Raw genomic sequence first — 18,961 nt, forward strand, 5'->3', positions numbered from 1 at the left:
GTGTTCCAAGTGTCCTAAATGCCTAGCAGAGAAGTTAGAAGGTAGCACACAACACAGATGCATGTATGATAGAAGCAGTACTGTAAATACAGTAGCAACTTTAGTCTGAAATGTTTAAAGTTAAAGTTTATTTGTATTTTTTGTAGGAATATCAATAAAAGACCTCAAACGTATCTATATCTGTACATGTACAAGAACCGTCAAAAATTATTCACAGAACAAAAATAAATCTTTTTTTAGAACCCAGGTAATGAAATGCAGATATGGATCACATATGGAACAATCTAAGTGCTACAAAGCACAAAAATATGGCTTTAAAAATAAAATAAAATCTTGGGTTTTGTTTTTCTAAGGTGAATTTCTTTCTTGAAATAAAAAATAAATTATTTTGAACTATCTTTGTAAAATAGTCATGTGTATTAACACACTCTTATTAAGGCCCTGGAGATGAAAAACAAAATCAAATTTGGAAGATAAATTCCTCACAGGTATGACCCAGGTAATTATGCTGCTGTCTGCTTGAGTTGACCCTAATATAGCTAGAAATATCTAAGCACCAGTCAAAATTCAACCTTTACTACTTATTTTAGCTTTTTTGCAGGATAGTGGTCATAGAGTTAATTAGCATTTAACCTTTTAGTGAACTGGAAGTTGAAAATTTCCTTGAGGGTTTGAAAATGACATATCCATGCTATTTATATTCAAATGCTTGACCACACACAGAGGATGGGGACCCCTAAAACACAGCTATGGAAACGCCACCACACCAACAGTTCAGTCTGGTTTTCAGTTCTAAGACTTCCTAGGGAACAATGAAGGCATTTGATAAAAAAAAGAGTAGGAAATTAAAATGTGTGTTGAAACACGGGGTCAAAGCACTCCTGACCTCTTCGTGGGTGGCTTGCTGCATTGACCAAGGCTAGCTGGGCTGCTGCTCAAACACCTGAGCATGAACTGGTGAGGAACCAAAGCTACTTTCTGTATTCTGCTCTCGGATGGTGACAGTCATCTGCTGCTCCATATTCTCTTTGCTACTAATAATGACACCTTGCTCAAGTCACTTTAACTTATATATACATATAACACATATAGTACATTTTAAAGAGAATATAATTTTATAAAATCTAAAAAACAACAAAACAAAAACAAAACCTGAAGGAAGTTTGAGAATTAGTAGTTTATAAAGTGGATAAACATTTTTTAAGGGATGCCTTAGAGCTGTGTGTGCCTGTAGGCATGCACAGGTTGTTTCAGAAGCTGCCTTTCCAAATACACATCTTAGGAGGAGCCAGGGGATACAACTCTACTTGCTTCTTTGAATTTCTGAGGAACCAAGTTCACTGGATCACGTGTCTTCCTCAGGACTTTTCTGAAAGAAATGTTCTCTCTCTCATGCCAATTCCATTACCCTCATCCTTTCAAAGCTCCAGAGCTTTCCTAGATGGGTCGGTGACAAGAGGGTGCTCTAGAAGAACTGATAACAATTATTCAAACCATGTACTTAAAAAATTTGAAATTTCAACATTGCTTGCCTTTAAGAAACAAGTGTAAGTTCTTTAAGTTAATAATAATTTTAAAAGGTATCCTAGGTATGGGGTGGGAAGGTGACTTTTTACTGCTAAGGCAAAAAGGAGAATTCACTTGAAAAAGCCCAGGGGTATAGAGCAGAATGTCCCCTGAAGTTGTTTAATCTGTAGAAGGTGACTCCCTGCCCCCAAGTGGCTGAAAATGAAGGAAAACTGTGGCATGGACTCTGGAGCTGCTGAGTTTGCCAGTGACATGGCTAGTCTATGGTCCAGCCTGGGGATCAGTCAGTCTGGTGACTGAGGATCCTGAGAAGACTGCTTCTCCTCGCTCAGTTTCTTAACAATTCTCAGCAACTGTATCTGGGAGGAACCAGACCTAACGTGGATGGAAGCAGAACAAACACTAATGCAAACCCATTTGATGGTAAAGTGTCCTCTAGAACTCCTAAACTGCTCTATCTGAGGACACAGAGGGAGCCAGGGCTCTGGAGAGCTGACGTTCCATACAAGAGCCATGGATACAGTAAGAACAGGGAAACTACTTCTGAGATCACGCTCAGCCCCAGTGCACACACTCGATGTTTACAACTGTCTTAGAAACCCTCACCGTTTCTTCACTCTGCAACCCCATAACAGAGGACAGGAGCAGACCAATTCTGACCAACTTGATGGTAAGCAAAAAGGCAAGAAGAACCATGGTAGCATAATTACCTCAGTTTCCATACCAAGTAAAAGACTACCAGACCCAAGCAGCAACAAGGACAGACACTGAAGTAACACTAGTCTTATGGAAACAGGACTTTTTGCAATCCTGGAAAAGTCTGGAAATCTTATTCCTCTAGTGATATAGGAAGGAAAAGGAAGCCCCTTTCCTGATCTTAGTAAGGCTGTCCTTGTTAATGGTAAAGTCTTGTCCTCTCCTGAATAAAAGCTACATAAGCACTTAGCCTGAATACCAAACCCTATCCAACCCTGGACTATTCTCATAATGTATGAGCTGACGTGTTGACAAAAACAGGGATCGTAAGATGCAGCTACTTAACCTAACAGCTTTTTAAAAATCTCACACTTCCTCCCAGTAAAACAAAATGATGTACCTATTTAATTAAAGAAACACCATGTAAATTAGTACCTGCTGCTGTCTTCTATTCCCAAAAAAATTCAAAATAAACTTGATAAGATTGCAACATTCTCTAAAGAAATATTAAATATATATAAATTAGCATTTTGAAACAGGGTCTGAAGTAACTCAGGTTGGCCAGGAAACTCCTGCTCCTCCTGCTCCCACTCCTGGAGTGCTGGGATTGCAGGCCTGTGTGCCACCATCCTAGTTCATGTGGTGCTGGAGTTTGAACACAGGGCCTCTGGCATGCTAGGCTGGCACTCTGCCAATGGAGCTATGCCCCAGCTCAGAATAATATTTCTGATAGGCTAAAAAGATGAGTAGGCTCAAAGGATAATCTGAGATTTAGCATCTGGCAACAATGCTGTTCTTCCGACCTCTAATCCTCTTACTATTGCTGTGATCGTCCTTCTTTCTCTTCAGTGATGATAACACGGTGGCTGGAGGGTCTCATCATGTGTCTAACGGTTCTGCGATTCAGTCTTGCAGTGCTAACAGTTACAGTGTTTTCATCACTACGCTTATTTGAGCAGCTCTGTAACCCATGACCAGCACCTTGAGACCTTCTCAACCTCAAACAAGACGTTATCATATCATATACTTCAGGCCGTTGAGACTAAGAATTGACTAGGTTCTCTGTGGTACTTTTGAAGGGTTCTGAAGAGTAAAGAAAACATTACTAAGCTACAAACAAGAAAAGATCTATGCTTACATTCCCACTTCGCTCAATACAGGCCATTACTGCAAAATCAAAACGCTTTTCTCTTATGAAGTAATTTTTAACACACTGTGCCTCAGCTTGGAGAGGAGATAAGGCATCATAAAATAGCTGTTAAGGGTCAAGAAAACACTCAAGTGGAGATGAAGGCCTGCAGTGAGACGCTCCTGTTTTAGACATTTGTCTGACACAAACAGGTAATTAGGAGGAACCCCTTTTCAAATGTAGTCGATTGAGGGCTCTGGTGAGGGTGCTGAAATGCAAGGTCAGACATAAAGGCCAACCTAAGGGTCAAGTGAGACTTGGAATGCATGCCTAGGACTTGGCGGAATCTATGCCTGGGCTTCGAACAAGAGAACATGTTCTCTTGTTTTCTTATAAATATTCTACTATGTAGAAACACATACTCCATGCATATGGCTCTGTTATGTCTCCCTCTGCATCCTTTACTTAAAAAAATTCTTAAAGTTTATAACTTAAAAAAAACATTAACTTATTTGAGAAATGCTGTTTTTCAATGTAAAACAATGTAGAACTTGTTTAAAGAGATTCAAGACCCTTTTTAAACATTATCTCTGTATATCTGACAGCATAAAAGGTATGAACATTTTTGATGTGCACATTGTATGTACATATGTGTGAATATATGTATATATATACTTATATATATAATATTTGTTTAACCTGCAGCTAACTTTCTCTACCTCTGGTAATTAAGCCTGCATTCCAGATGACGTGTCACACTTTGGAGAGAAACATGGATTTTCTGTCCTGTATTAAAGCCATTAAAGATAAGCTGGGTTATTCTTGCTGAGTCTACCACAAGTGTGGAATAACAACTGGAATGTGCATCCTCACATTCTGTTTTTTTGTAGCAAGATTAATTATCATTTTGAAAAGAAAGACAAATTTCAGTTTTAGATTTCCTTCCCAAATTTTATGGAAGGGATAAATAGAAAGAAGCAGCAATTTAAAAGTGGTGATAAAATCCCACAGTTCTGTTAGTATGGTGGATACAATCTTTATCCTAAGCAAAAATACGACAAATAGGAAGAAAAAGTGTAGTGGGAAATATTCAGAGATTCCTGCTCTGCTGTATTAGCCCTTTTCTGTGTGAAAGAAAGGGTATTTATTCAGATGGCTTACGAATGGCATACTTGAATAACCTCTCCAGTGGAGAGCAAACCCTGTTGGTGCTGGCTGCTCCCGGCAAGGGCAGCGCACATGTGAAAATGAAGATGTAGAAAGAGACACAAATATTTATAGTTCTGTCCACTCTAAAGAGTAGTAAAAACAAAATGTAGGAGTAAAAAAATCAGAAAGTCCCATATCTAAAACAGAAAATTCCCATTTGTTATAGATGGAGGAAACAAACATACTGACAGGAGTTCAACAGAAATCATTTCTAATTCAGTTTTGATACAATCAAACTGGGCTTCTATCCATGTCCTCTGAAATGGCGACTCTATAAATCTGATTACTGTCTGATCAGAACCATCTTGGTTGATCAGTAGCATAAATTACTGTTTTGTATGGATCTTGGTATTTGCATGTCTTCCTAATGGTAAGGGACTAGGGTGGGGCTTTTAAACTGGCAGATGAATCCCTGAAAAAAATCATTTTGACAAAGTCCTATTGCACTCCATGTGCTCCTAATCCAATACACAGAGCCTCTACTACTAAACCGACAGGCTCATTTCTCACTCGCACTTGGTTCCTACTTTTCCTCCACTAAAAACTGCAGTGCTTTCAAGAGAAAAACAATAATAAAATAGTAATAATTAAAAAGGTAATCTACATTATTAACTTCCTTTTGGTATATTACAGTGGTATTTCTGTACATGGCCCAGAACTAGGTTCCCTATGTACATAGAGACACTGGGGAAAGCATCGACATTGGGAGTCTTTGCTTTATGCCCTGAAAGACAAGGTTTCTTTCTTCATTTGAGAGTTTCTCACCACACTGCTACTTGAAGCAACATTCTGTAAACCTGGAGGGTTAATGAGCTGGGGACAGGAGAGCTGGGCAACTTCCTTCTGTCTCCTCCCACAGTTTGTATTCACAAAGGCCATCAGCAGCTGCTGTTTTTGAATTCACCATTCTCCGTGATGGAAAGCTTGGTGGGGTTGGTGGGAGAGATGCCATTGCGGACCTGCATGCTGTACCGCTCCTTCACTTGAGTCAGCGCACTCATCAGTCTTGTGTTGGCTGAGTCCAGGGACACGATCCGCTTTTCCTACAACACACCAACCATGGCTTTATTCAGAATGCATATAAGAAGGCACTTTCTTTACTGAATCATCAGTCCAATACTTTCCCTCCAGCACGGTACACATGGTGCTCCCCAAACAAATGGAACGTCTCTGCCTCTTTCTGCACATTGGTTAGGTTCAGCTCCCCCTCCCCTTAATCTCTCTTTTTTCATTTCTGCACAACAGGACTTATTACCAACAATATATTGAGGTATTACTAGGCTGTCTTATGAAAACGACACCATGAGTCAAGCTGCCTTTATGTAGTAAGTGCTTTTGTAAAAACTGAAACATGGATATTAGGTGGCAAAGAAAGAAGCACCAGAGGTTTCATTTCACAGAAGAGAAGTGCACGTGATCCATGGGCTCACCTCCCAAAGAAGGCATAATAGTCCCATCTGAGAAGAATTCACATTGCTCAAATTAAAGCAATACGTGGTGGCAGTTTAGAGTCTCCAACAAGGTGAGGATGCAAGAGCAAGAGGAGATAAGAGCAGCCAGAAGCTCAGACCAAGGAGTGTTTGAATATGGGGAGGGAGATGTGGCTGAAAGGGATGCTATAAACATAACACATGAGAACAGACAGAGAACACAGGCTCCTAGACCCATTCCAGCTCAGTTACTCCGGGAAAGCTACCCAGTAAAGGGCATGCTTTCATTTTCTCTTGAGTTTTAAAACAAACAAACAACAACAAAAAAAAATCAATGCTTTAGAGACAATATTTTGGAGCTATGGGTTGTTGACTATCTACACATCCACCAGAGAGAGGGGACAAGAACAAAAAGGTACAGGAGGATAAAACATTATCAGTCTCACAAAAGTTAGTGGAGACTTTAATCTTTAAATCATCCCAGAACTTTCCCCAACAAACACCAAGTATGTATTTTTTGGAAATAATGGCAGAGAAGGACAATCCTTATCCATACTCATAAATGGAAAAGAAAATAGCCCACGAAGATTGACCCTAACACCAAACAAAGCTCTCTTTTCTGGGAGTCTCAGAGTTTACCCAGAAAGACGGACAAGTTTAAGGCACTGTGTAAGCTGCTGCTGCTCCTTCTGTGAAAGCAGAAGCTACACAGGGTGCCAAACTAGCACTGCTCTGCTGGAGCCACTGCTAGGAGCAGCCTAGTCACTGCCCTGGGGGAAGTCTGGGTAAAGCCACAGCTGACTACAGCAGCAAACAATACTTGCCTTTATCTATCTCTCACTTTACTGGGAATAGGAAGGTGTCTCTACGGCAGTAAAGGTGGTGGCTACAGTTTCAAATGTGTGAAAAAACAAAAGCAACCCAACTCAGTCTACTATTCATGAAAATAATTCTCATTTTTTTGCTGTAAAACTCAGGTGGTTTTTACATACAGAATCAGTATTATTAATGAGCCACTTACTGTATAAGACTTTTTTTTTTTTTTAAGAAAGGTGATTTGTTTTAAGAACAGGAGAAACTCAAAGATTTGCAAAGCTTTTAAAAACAGTAATTACTTAAAAATTATAGCTAGTGGAATTTAGTGGGAAAACAAATATAGCTTTTTTTTTTTCAAAGACAGTAAGTAAGGACAGGCCAATAAAACCATAGGTAGATTCCAAATATAATGCCCTTCCTCACAGTGAGGAATGACCCCTAAGCAGAATAAATGGTATTTAAAATTTTAATACATATTTGTTTCAGTTTGATAAATTTCTTGTGTATTGTATAATAAGTGAAAATTTGTCCCATAACTTGTAATTTCTTAAAATAGATAAGAAAAGGTATTTCAGCATTGGGACAAGTGACAAGGCCCCAATACTAAGGAAAATAGCATTTTGGGGGTTCATAAAAAATTAAGCATTCACAAAAACAAAGCAAGACAATCCTCCACTCCCTCAAAAAATCAAATTGAGTATTAAAGAGTCTGAAAAGGACTATAATTACATATTGCCTGTAAATAATAACTGATATCAAACAACCTTTCCTCACAGACACCTGCGAGTTTCTAAGCAGAGAAAATCCCTTTGGAGTTTTTCCACTGCCAACTTCTCAAATAAAACAGAAATTAAAGGAAAAGCAAACAAACAACCCCCTTCAAAATAAAAACAACCTCAAACAGGAAACTGGATCTTTTGAAAGTTAAGTTCAGTTGGCAAAAGTTGCTATGACATTTGATTCTGTCTGGCTTAGAACACAAAGCAATCTAACATGCCTAAAATGAAGGACTCAACATGGGAGTGCCAGGAGCTGGAATGTATAGGAGGCCAGTGCACTGGCCAGGGCTGGGAACTGCTCAGCTAGAGAACGCACAGGGATTACTTGCCTGTTTGAATTATCTCATTTCCATTTATGACCTGTAATTTAACACAGTGGAGATATCACTTGCAATAGTAACTAGGCAGCTGCTTTGTTTTTCGTAGGAAATGGCCCCTCTCTGTTCTCCATCTATTCACATGGAGAGATCAGGAGTTGCAAGACCTCATGCCTGGGGGTCAAAGGTGCCTGCCCCCCCTGTGTGTGTGTGTGTGTGTGTGTGTGTGTGTGTGTGTGTGTGTGTATAAAATAGGGATTCCTTGGTGTCATCATTGTGACCCCGGGTCTGTGCGCCTGTGCTTTGTAGCATGAACTGATTCAAGGAGAGAAAGAAGGGGCTGCTGAGAGAGAAGAATACCATTCATGGGGTACCTGAGAGCTAGTGTTCTGATAAGTGCTAGAATTAATCCTATCACAAAGAAGTAACTGTTTCCATTTTAGAAATATTTCTTCTATTATTGGCACTAAGTCATATGCTGCAGATATAAAATTATGGGTTACCTCCTAGGGAGACTATTATTTCCAAACATGTCTTCATTTAAGAAATAAAGCCAAGAGGGCTACTCTGTTCCAACAATCACCTAAGAGGTAAGACTCGTTCTCACAGAAAAAAACCTGATAAAAAGTCATTTGTTACAAAGAATACCTAAGTATGTACATCTTTTGCTTTTATGATTCTATGCACCAGTAAACCAACAGCTTGGATTGAGAAAGCTCTCTTTTAAGACATTATTATATTTTTAACTGTCTTTGGTATTTATGATTTGTGCTGTGCCTAGTGCAGTGGTTTTCAAATGTGGACCAGTGGACTGTCTGAGTATTCTTTAGGGATTTCTATTAGATTTTGCAGAGGAATGTATGGTATAATAAAGCCGATGCTTTAGTGTGAAACATCACATTTAACATACCCCAGTAAGTTCTGACCCATTAGCTGAGGGGGTGTTCACGGTTGAGTGGTTAGTGGGAGCACTGGTTTATGGAAGGTGCCCTATATGATTGGTTTATGATTGGTTCCATTAAAATAGTCCAGAGAACCAAGCTTTTTGAAAACCAAACTGCCACTGGCCGGACTATACATTTGACTGACTGAGAGCCAAGGATACCATTTCTTCCTCCTCTGCTCAGTGATACCATCTGGAGGATTAACTGAGAGCTTTTGACCCCTGGTCAATCAAACTCCCTTCCTGGATTTCACTTTAGTAACCATGACTTTTGCTTTATACTCAGATCAAAACTGGGGACAGGTAGAGTAGAAACTCCCTAGAAGTTAGTGACAGGGTTGTCCTGCAGCCAGCATACACAGAGCCATACTTTGTTGCTGGCAAGTTCCATTTGCTTAAGACTGACTGTTCTATTTCAGCACTAAGATCTCTCTATGATTACTAACAGGGCTTACCACTCAGCTTTATACTTATATTGAGATGCGACTCCAAAGGGAACTTTTCAGCATCGGTTTTTGTGATGAATTGCCTTCTTTATCTACATTATTTCTTTTAAGTTTATGGAGTGATTTTTTTAATTGGATAATATAACAAGAAGGCCTTGGCCTTGTTATTACTATTCTTCCCTCACTTACCTTGGGGATACCTAGAAAGAATTAAAAAATTAAAAGAGCAAGTAAAGTAATTATAACATTTCTCTGGCTCAAAATAGGCCAAAAATAGCCAGACTTTGAGTCTAAAACATTTTGGGAGCTATGCAGGTGAGAAAACATCACAACTCATAATTAGCTTCTAAGTCTAGTGAGTTCCAAGAAGGATGAAGCCTGTGAAGCATTCTTCTTGTGGCTATGTTCCCCATCTGGAAAACAAACCTCATCTTACACTGACCTCATAAGGAAACTCAAATGTTGAAGTACACGATTCTACAGTGATAAAGCAACAAGGAATTGGAAACATTTCCTACATCCTGGATTTTGCTCTGATCACTGGTGTCCTTGTAAAGGGCTTGTAGAGGCTACCATCCCGTGGGGTGTGAGCTATCGTAGGTTCTAATTTTATCAAGATTTTTTATATCTAAAGAGGTTCTCTAAGCATAGCATCAACAAAGAAGAGCAGCCAAGCACATTCCAAGCAGCAATGCCAAACTCTGAACCAAAAGAATAACAAGGAAAGCTATCTTCTACAACCTTATCTTTCCCTACAATTTCTTTACTAGGACTAGGTGTTGAAGGCAGTGGATGTGACTGACAAGACCGTGAAGAACACAGCCAAGCAATGGCCAGTGGAGGTCACAAGCCAGGTACATGCAGTGAACTTTTTACAGTTACCCTTTTAGAGATGTCCTCTTTTCTACAAGGAAGGAAGCCAACTTCATCACATATTAGGCTAAGATTTGTCAAACAACTACACTAAATCATAATATTTTGCATGCTAATATTAATGCTATGTCATTAAAAAAATCATTGAGGTCACATGAAAACTCATATCATTCCAAGGATAATGTCAAGAAACTTTCAGTGTCTCATTTTCTACTGCTTTACTATTTGCAGTATTAAAAACAAGTACTTTCTACTAAGTCCAGGGCCTGCTTACCTGTGCATCGATTATTTTCTGCTTTGCATCAATAACTGCTTGCATCTCAGCATGATCCTTTTTTAATTCCTCTTCCACAGCCATTAGCCTAGAATGTGGTAGGAAGGAAGGATCAATGTTTTCAAAGGCAGAGCTAGGTAATACAGAAATTGAAAACCTTAAAACTGGTGGTTTCCAACAGAAGACCTATTTTATTGCACTAACCTATTTTTTTCTTCTTCTCCTCTCTCATCTTCCCTGAAAGAAGACATCCTAAATTGATTCTTTTACCTGTGGCTGGGCTCCCTAACATTTCATTTTCTTGAGAATAGTATTCTCATAATCATCCTCCTACTAGATCACTCTGTTGTCAAACATCTTAAAATAGCAAATGAACAATAACAAAACAAAAAGGCTATCTACTTTTTAAAAGTATCTCATGTAGCTCAGACTAGCCTTAAACTTGCTGCTTGGTTGATGCTGGCCTTGAACTCTAGGTACTCCTACTTCTACCTCCTGAATGTTGGGATTATTATGGGCAAGCACCACCATGCTTGGCAGCAAACCATCTCCTCTTACTCTCAAGTTACACTGTAGCTACCGTTCTATCCTCTTCCCTTGCACAGCTATGTTTTCTACAGAATGTTCTAGTAGATCGTGTTTCTCATTTTCTCCTCACATTTCAACCCACTTTTGCATGACTCCTCAGTTCTACTCCTGTGGCTCTCAATATGAGGTCAGTTATTTTCAGGCCACTATAACAGCGACCCTTTTCCTGTTCTCTCTCTCTTTTTAAAATATTATTTACTTACTTTTAATTTAATTTACATTCAAACCACAGTTCTTCTCACCTCTCCTCTTGCCCCCAGCTGTTCTTCTCTGATTTTATCTACAGCATGTACTGAAGCTAGTGGTTATGAGTCTGAAGTCTAAGGTTTGATACCTGACTCAGATTCTAGGTCTCCACTATGTTACTTTGGACAAGCAACTGTTGCCTATTTCTCTATCAGTTAATAAGCAATAATAGTATCTGTTCCAGAGGCCAAGATAGAAATAAAACAAAGTATTATTTATAAAGTGCTTGGCCCACAGTGAGTGCTCTGCAAACACAGCCAAATAGATCTCTTCTCACTCTCCTTTGTTGGCATCCATGGCACTTTTTTGGTCCTCTTGCCCTAAAGACATTCAGTGAGACTTTGTTTTTAGACTTGTCTGGGAAAATTGAGTTAAATTTTAAAGATTTAAAAAACCCAACTTTCATCTAAAATTTCATAATAAATTACCTCCTTTTCCCCCTAATATAATTATGGCTAAAGAAAAAGCCTACCTTATCTTCATGGTAAGTACACCAGATATCACTTGGTTTAATATCTGAGAGCCAGAGTCATTACATTTATATCAAGTACCACAGAATAGATACACATGGATGAAAATGGCTTTGGGGGCTGGGGTATTCTTTTGAAAGTATTTGGACATTTCTCCCCACCTTGCTGTACTTAACTAGAGCCAATTGGCTACCAATTGGTCCTCTAACCTGCTGATGATGCTCTTCATCTGGCTATCCTTCTCCTCCTGTTGTCTGCGCAGCCGCTCCTCACTGTCCTCCAGCCGGGCCTTGTACTCCAGCAGCAGCTTCTGCATCTGCTGCTCCTGCACCAGCAGCCGGCGCTCATACTCCTCCAGCCGCCGGCTGGACACTCGCAGGCGCTCCTTCAATTTGCTAATTTCCTGTTCATACTGGCAAAGGGGAAGAGGCATGGATGACAGGAAAAATATTGGCTTTGAAGTTACTGCTGCACTTTCTATCCAGAGAACCCCAGGTGACATGGTAGATGCTATCTGACCTGCATGTCCTCGCTGCTGCCCCGGTTATTTAAAGGTATTGGCTGGTATAAATGCTACATAAGTACCACTGTGGATCTAAAACTACATTATGAACCTTAACTTGACATTACGAATTCTACAGATTTATACACTTTTCTTCACATTAATCTACCAATTGTGGCAAGCCAAATCCAATCTGTAATGGTATTGAATAGCAGGGAGAAAGAAAAGAAAATGATTAAGTAATTAAATAGTTAAATAAACAATTAAATAGAAGCCTGACAAACAACTTAAGGCAAAAGCTAGCTGTCTACAAGACTTCATGTCATCACCTGTACTGCAGGATTCCTGACACTGGGCTCATCAGACTACCTTTACTCCATTAGGACTCTCCCTTTAAACAATTCAGAGAACAGGCAACATTTCTGATAAGCAACTAAGTCAGTTAATACAATTTAATGACAGAACAGGCTATTACTGCTTTTTCCTTAATTTTAAAAGTATCAAGTATTCAGGTCATAAGCAATGACAAGGGCCTTCATTCTCTAGAGGACTAATTAATATTGTCTGCCCTATTTTCATGATGTGGCTTTCTATGTCTGACCTGGGAGCATGTGCTGGAATCTATCTATGTGCTCACTAGCCTTCTATAAATTGGCCCTTTAATGTACTCGAGTTCCTGTGGACAGGGTTGCTAGTGCAATCGAGAGTGAAACTGTTCCAGGCAGAGTGAGAAACATGAGCTTCCTGATGGGTGGGTTACCTGTACTCACTAGTAATGATAAATGTGTGCGGTGTTTGCTAAAATACAGCTTACATAATAACATCTCATTTCACTGCTTATCCACTTCACTGCTCTAAATTATGTTGGTTAATCTAGAAGGCTGAAGCAGACAGCCTTAGGACAGCTCTGAAAGCTTGGGTTGCATCATTAGGAATAGCTTTATGTTTTTCTAACCCCCAAAATAACCCCTTGTCTAACTGTCAATCAAGTGTGACATTAAGATTATTGCTTCATTTTTTCCAGGTCTGTTTTTTTTAAAATAAGTAAATAAATAAATGAATAACTAATCAATCAAGCAAACAAATATCCTTAACTTGAGAGTTGGAGACCAGAAGACTGAATTTTAAGCCAGTATAGGGGTGTGTGTGAGATCCTGTCTCAGAAAACAAACAAACCCATATGCCTCAAAAATATTATATAAAATCCCTCAAATAACATATATCTCTTAAATAATTATCTATATAGCTAGGCAGTCTTTGCAAATAAAACAAAACAAAAAAACCCCAAAATACCAAAAGAACAACTAAAATATAAATTTACTGTTCCCAAGATTTAGATTGTCTGGTCCTAAAGTAAATTGTGAACTTGAAGATGAAAGTTTATAGAAATAATAAACATTCAACTAAAATGGTCAGAAACATGTATCAGAGTTCTTTCTAAATTAAAGCAGCCTACATTAAAAATTATGACACTCCTCCTTGGCATCACAGACACTACTGACTTATGATACACACATGTGACGGTTAATACAAGAAATAGAGACAAAGGCCTGGGTTATATAGTGAGCTCCAGGCCAAGTTTTGTTTTCTATCAGTTGTGGGGCCATTAAGCCAACAAAGACAAATTAGGTTCTACCTTCTCAGCATGCTTGACTTCATCTTGATTTTGTTCTGTTTCTTCCACATCTTCTTCATACTGTCCATTGTTCAGAACCCAGGCTGCTGTCCTTTCTACTGGAGACATTGTGGCAGAATCCACAGGTGATTGAACCTATATCAGAGATTTTTTTATTATCATTTCCAAACACTAGCTATGCTTCAGAAAGACAATTTAAGTGTTGTCAGTTCTAGGTAAGAGTCTATTAATGCTAGGGCCAGGGAGTAGGGAAAGAGAATATGCATCTGTATTAGGACAAACCATTCTGAATTCATACACATAACTTCCAACAACCATTCTTTTTTTTCTTATAAAGAAAGCCTAAACATTGCTAATTTTCTTAGCAAAACAAATGCTGTCAGCTATGAAGTTAACCCATTGAAGCTAAGATGACAGAACAAAAGAAAGGACAAGCTGAACGCTCAGATGATGGGATATCTGTTGAACCAGGAAAACCACGGACTGAAGAACCGGCTGTTGCTAAGCAAGCTCACAGATGTACATATCAGAACGCCAATACTGAGCTTTTATATTCATCATTTAGAAAAAGGGAAGTGATGATATTTATTACTTTTCTAGAAGCTGACTTCCTGGTGTGTTAGGACCGTTTAAGAGTCTGTCGGCAAGAAACTCCCTGGGCCTTTTGTTTGTTTATTTAGCTGTGTTAGATACAGAACTTAGGTTTTGTATGTGCTCTAGGCAAGTGCTCTACACTAAACTATGTCTTCAGCACTACAAAGTTTGTTAAGAACATAAGATCAAACTATGAATTCCAGATGGTCTAAGCCTCTAAAGCATGCTTCTATCTAGTCAGGTTAGCAAGATAAATGACCTTTCTTATCTTTCTCAATATAAATATGCCGAGTGTTAAAAATTCGAGTCTTGAGAAGCAACTCTGCCACTTAGTAACTAAAACATTTAATCTCTTAAATTCTATTTTCCTCATCTATTGAATGAAGATGCCATCATCGTCACTGTTCCCATTATCGACCTGATCATCTCACAGGAATTCTGTGGATTGGTAAAACTGCACGTGTTAGTTTTCTAGGCTGCCAGAGGCAGGAAGAAGATGTATATATGTTATATGTGTGTGTAAGAGTGAGGGAAGATGAAGAGGAAGTGGGGTGAGTGCATGTACAATAGTAAGAAAAATCTGTGTGTTTATGCTAGCTTTTCACAATTAAAATGTTTTTTTTTGAGGAACAACTCTAATTTTCATAATTGAAGAGAATTTTCTCTCCCATGCCAAATTATACATTTTATTTTATTTTTGTCTTTCAAGACAGGGTTTCTTCTGTGTAGCTTTGGAGTCTGTTCTGGAACTTGCTCTGTAGACCAGGCTAGCTTCAAACTCACAAAGATCCAACTGCTTCTGCCTCCTGAGTGCTGGATTAAAAGGTGTGCACCACCACCGCCCAGCAGCCAAGCTATACTTTAAGAAACTTTAAAACATTCTAGACTAGAACTCAGTTAAACTCTAAATAAAAGGGGATTTTGATGCCTGTGAAGGTTAGAAGGAAAGATGAAAAGCCTGTCTTCAGACACTTTATAAAAACACAAGGGCTAATATAGGCTGTCTTAAAGGTTTGAAGGAGAACTCTGCTCAGTAAAGATGGCTTTATGCTTGAGGAAGGATGAAGTTTACACACACCCAATTGTGATGACTGTGTAGAAATTCCCTCTCTAAAGTCATGATTTAGCATTTGTACGTTTTAGTCTTAAATTTCAGTAACTTTGTACTTAAAATTCTACTTCAACTTCTACTACAGTTAAATAAATGCTTATTATACTTCATTTATTTATGAGCCACTTTTTACTATATTTAACTTATTATAAACATTTATCGCTTTTAAAAATAACCTTTTATAGTTACCTAAGCCGCTATGCTAAGCAATATCAGTAGAGCCATGAGTTTGATACTATATCAGTATGCACTTATATATTCAAATATTAAAGGTTATATTGTTCAAACATGTATCATTTACATAACTAAGTAAATACCTATATATACTTAAATCATTTTTGAACATAATACTTTGGGAACTCTGGCCTAGTGGATGCAGTGTCATTTACAAAAGGAAAGAACTATTCATATCAAAAGTTACAATATTTGAGCATGGTGGCACATGCCTCTAATTCCAGCACTGGAGTTTCTGTGTATTCGAGGTCTGCGTGGTCTACATAGTGAGTTCCAGGACAGCTAAGACTACATAGAGAAAGGCCCTGACTCAAAAAACTAAAAGTTGTAAGAAAAAGAGACAAAGAGTGAAAACATTTGGTAAACTGCAAATACGTTATACACAAATACATGTGTAGTTCTCCGCATGCTGAATGTGAAGAGCACAGGGCAATGAACTGTTTCTGTACTGATTAAGAGAAACAGAAATAATGGGTTTAATTTTCTGATACAAAACAAAAAGGGTAGCACTGAATCATAAAGAACTGATTGATATCAATGTTTGAAGGAGACAAATGGCTTTTTAGTTTTACAATTATATTACTTTAGCACAATTAGGGCACATGGGAGCCGCTGGACTAGGATTTTCTATTTCACAGCAGTTTGAGATAAAGTAGCTACTTTGTAAGCTACTAATAACCTTATTATTAAGAATTTATTAATTAAGGGAGTTACCTAATAGCTTCCTGCTCTCAATGGTTAATAAGATACTGAATAAACTTTCTTTTCCTGTCGTTTATTATGTCTAACTTTATTATCTATAACTCTCCTTAGTTCTAAATGAATAGTGTGCCTAAGAACATACAGATCTCACCTTGAAAAGCATATTAAAAACAAGACAGAAAAACGTGGGTGGTCTAGGCTTGAGATGCTCTGTGAGATTTTAAAGCAAGGGTTGGTTCACACCACTAATGATGGTGGTAGCTCTATTGTATTTTTAGGAGGACTAACACAATACCCAGTGAATTGTGAGAGATTGGGCAATGGAAACTGGACATCTCAACTCTCTTCTTATTTTATTGGTTGAATTTTACTCTGGGTAAAGCATCAAAATAGTAATTATGATAAGTAAAATTGACAAGACGGGTCAGATCAGCTTTATTCTTTCTGTTTATATCACATCCTTTAGAAAATCATGAGTAGAAAATAATATGGAAGTCAAAAGTAGCTACTGTACTAGAGTGGAAGAAAACAGGTAATTTTGGTTCAAAAGTATTAGAATATGTGCACTACAGAAAGTCTATAAACTGGCTTTTATAGTTTTTGTTTAAAAAAATACTAATTTGGAGCTGGAGTTACAGGTGTGTGAGCTGCCACACAGGTCCTCTGCAAGAGCAGTAAGTACTCTTAACCACTGAGTTATTTTTCCAGTCTTGTTATTTTTTTCTTTTGGTCTCACATGTGCTGATATCCCCAATTACATCGCCACCAGACAAACAGCACTACATCATACAATTCTTTTGAACTACAGTGAATAATTCAATGTATGAGAAAAGTTCAGTAGAATTTTATATATTAGCACCGAGTTTTCTTCAGAATCCACTGCACTGTTAAAAGAAGGACACTGTTCTTCCCGTAGTCCTTTGGAAGGATATCAAATGTTTTTCATTAACAATTATCCCATCTCCTTTTTATAAGCTGGATATATAACAAAGTTTCTTATCTCATAGTCAAAGGAATGGAAGAGAATGGCTGGTAAGTGGTTCAATTTCATCCTGCTTAGCTGTAGCCTTAGGAAGAACATTTATAGTTGCTTGACTTTCAAGAGATCCTGAATTAAAATGAAGCTGGAAAAGACAGAAAAAAGAGGATATTCTACAATCTCCTTTGAGTTGATGCTATATAGGGTTCCCCTGGGAAAACAGTGCTCGAGGACAGAGAGGCCTGATACAACAGTTTTGCTGATACTACAGTTCGTCACAGCCTGGCTCTGCTGGGACAGCTGGCAACAGGCCAGTTCCTCTGCACCTTGTGGGTCTTTACTAGATATAAACAGCACTTGGTTTCAGTTTCTTCATAGTCTGAAATAAGTTCTCCTAAATGAAAAACCAGTTTGGTATCAACACCAAAGTAACTCAACTCTCATGGTTCTTAAAGAGTTTGGTTAGAAGCGGTTTCAGCAAATCCAAATGTGAACACCGCAGCATGAAACTGAAGGGTGTGTTACATGCCTATTTAAAAGGGCTTTCAAATTCAAATTTCTGATATACTAAGTCTGAACAACTCAAATATTTAAAATAAATAAAGTCTATTATTTGTATGAAACACATGATACGTAAAAAATAAGTAAGAGAAGAAATGAGAGAAAAAAAAAGAAATCTAGAAAGAGGCTCAACGGGTCAAAATATTCCAAATTTCTTGAGAAAGAATTATTTCTTAGTAAAGTGTTTTGTTAGGATTTTCTTTCCTTCCTACTCACTATTTGAGAAGATTGAAGCCAGCCACTCTGCTGACAAAAGCTCTCTTTTGTGCTAAGAATACAAATGGAATTTGCATGGGACACAGCCACTGATAATTATACAGAACAATCCCCACAAAGAAACTCTCTAGGTTGAGAGAAAGAAAAAAAATTCTCAACACAATTTGCAATTAAAATATGTACAGGAATTTGCCTTAAAAATGTGCTGACTACAGAGAGGACTCGTGAGATGAAAATCACAAGACATGGAACGAGAATAAAGAGTCACAACACATTCCAAAGAATAGACCATTTACTTACTGGACAGAAAAGTCACTGCAGAAAAGTCACAAACTTGGACAATCAAAACACTAGGTTTCGACTTCTGTGATAGTGGCTGCTATCAGCAGGGTCTAAATGAAGATGAATATTTTAAATCTGTGCAAAGACCTCTCCCTGTTGCTGTGCCCCAGTTCATGGTAGTACATTCCCTAATTCATCAGGCTGTAACAGAAAACTTCAAGTTAAATTTGTTTTTGGAGATGATACACATCTACTGCCTCCTACTTATCTAGACAGTCTTCTATTCACTGTGGAAGCATGTTCTGTGCTTGTGTAATAGGTATATTTTCTACAGAAAAAATACTGTCAGTAGCAACTGGTCTTAGTCAAATGCATAAAAATTATAAGCACAAGTACTTTGT

General features: G+C 38.2%; 1 protein-coding gene across 6 annotated transcripts in view; it reads right to left on the reverse strand.

Moving 5' to 3' along the window:
- Nucleotides 1–113: 113 nt before the first annotated feature.
- Nucleotides 114–18,961, reverse strand: part of Rasal2 (RAS protein activator like 2) — a 287,723-nt gene continuing 268,875 nt past the window's right edge. For 4 of the 6 annotated variants that reach the window (XM_075988340.1, XM_075988342.1, XM_075988339.1 and 1 more), the window contains 5 exons: nt 13,882–14,016; nt 11,953–12,155; nt 10,440–10,527; nt 7,916–7,946; nt 114–5,604 (listed from right to left, as the gene is read on the reverse strand). In XM_075988340.1, the coding sequence (XP_075844455.1) occupies nt 5,462–5,604; nt 7,916–7,946; nt 10,440–10,527; nt 11,953–12,155; nt 13,882–14,016 (600 nt within the window). In that variant the 3' untranslated portion in view covers nt 114–5,461. The remainder of the gene's footprint in view (nt 5,605–7,915; nt 7,947–10,439; nt 10,528–11,952; nt 12,156–13,881; nt 14,017–18,961) is intronic. The other 2 variants (XM_075988343.1, XM_075988341.1) reach the window with 1 other exon arrangement.

Source organism: Microtus pennsylvanicus, chromosome 10 (assembly GCF_037038515.1).
Source record: "Microtus pennsylvanicus isolate mMicPen1 chromosome 10, mMicPen1.hap1, whole genome shotgun sequence".
In the NCBI taxonomy this organism is placed as follows: domain Eukaryota; kingdom Metazoa; phylum Chordata; class Mammalia; order Rodentia; family Cricetidae; genus Microtus; species Microtus pennsylvanicus.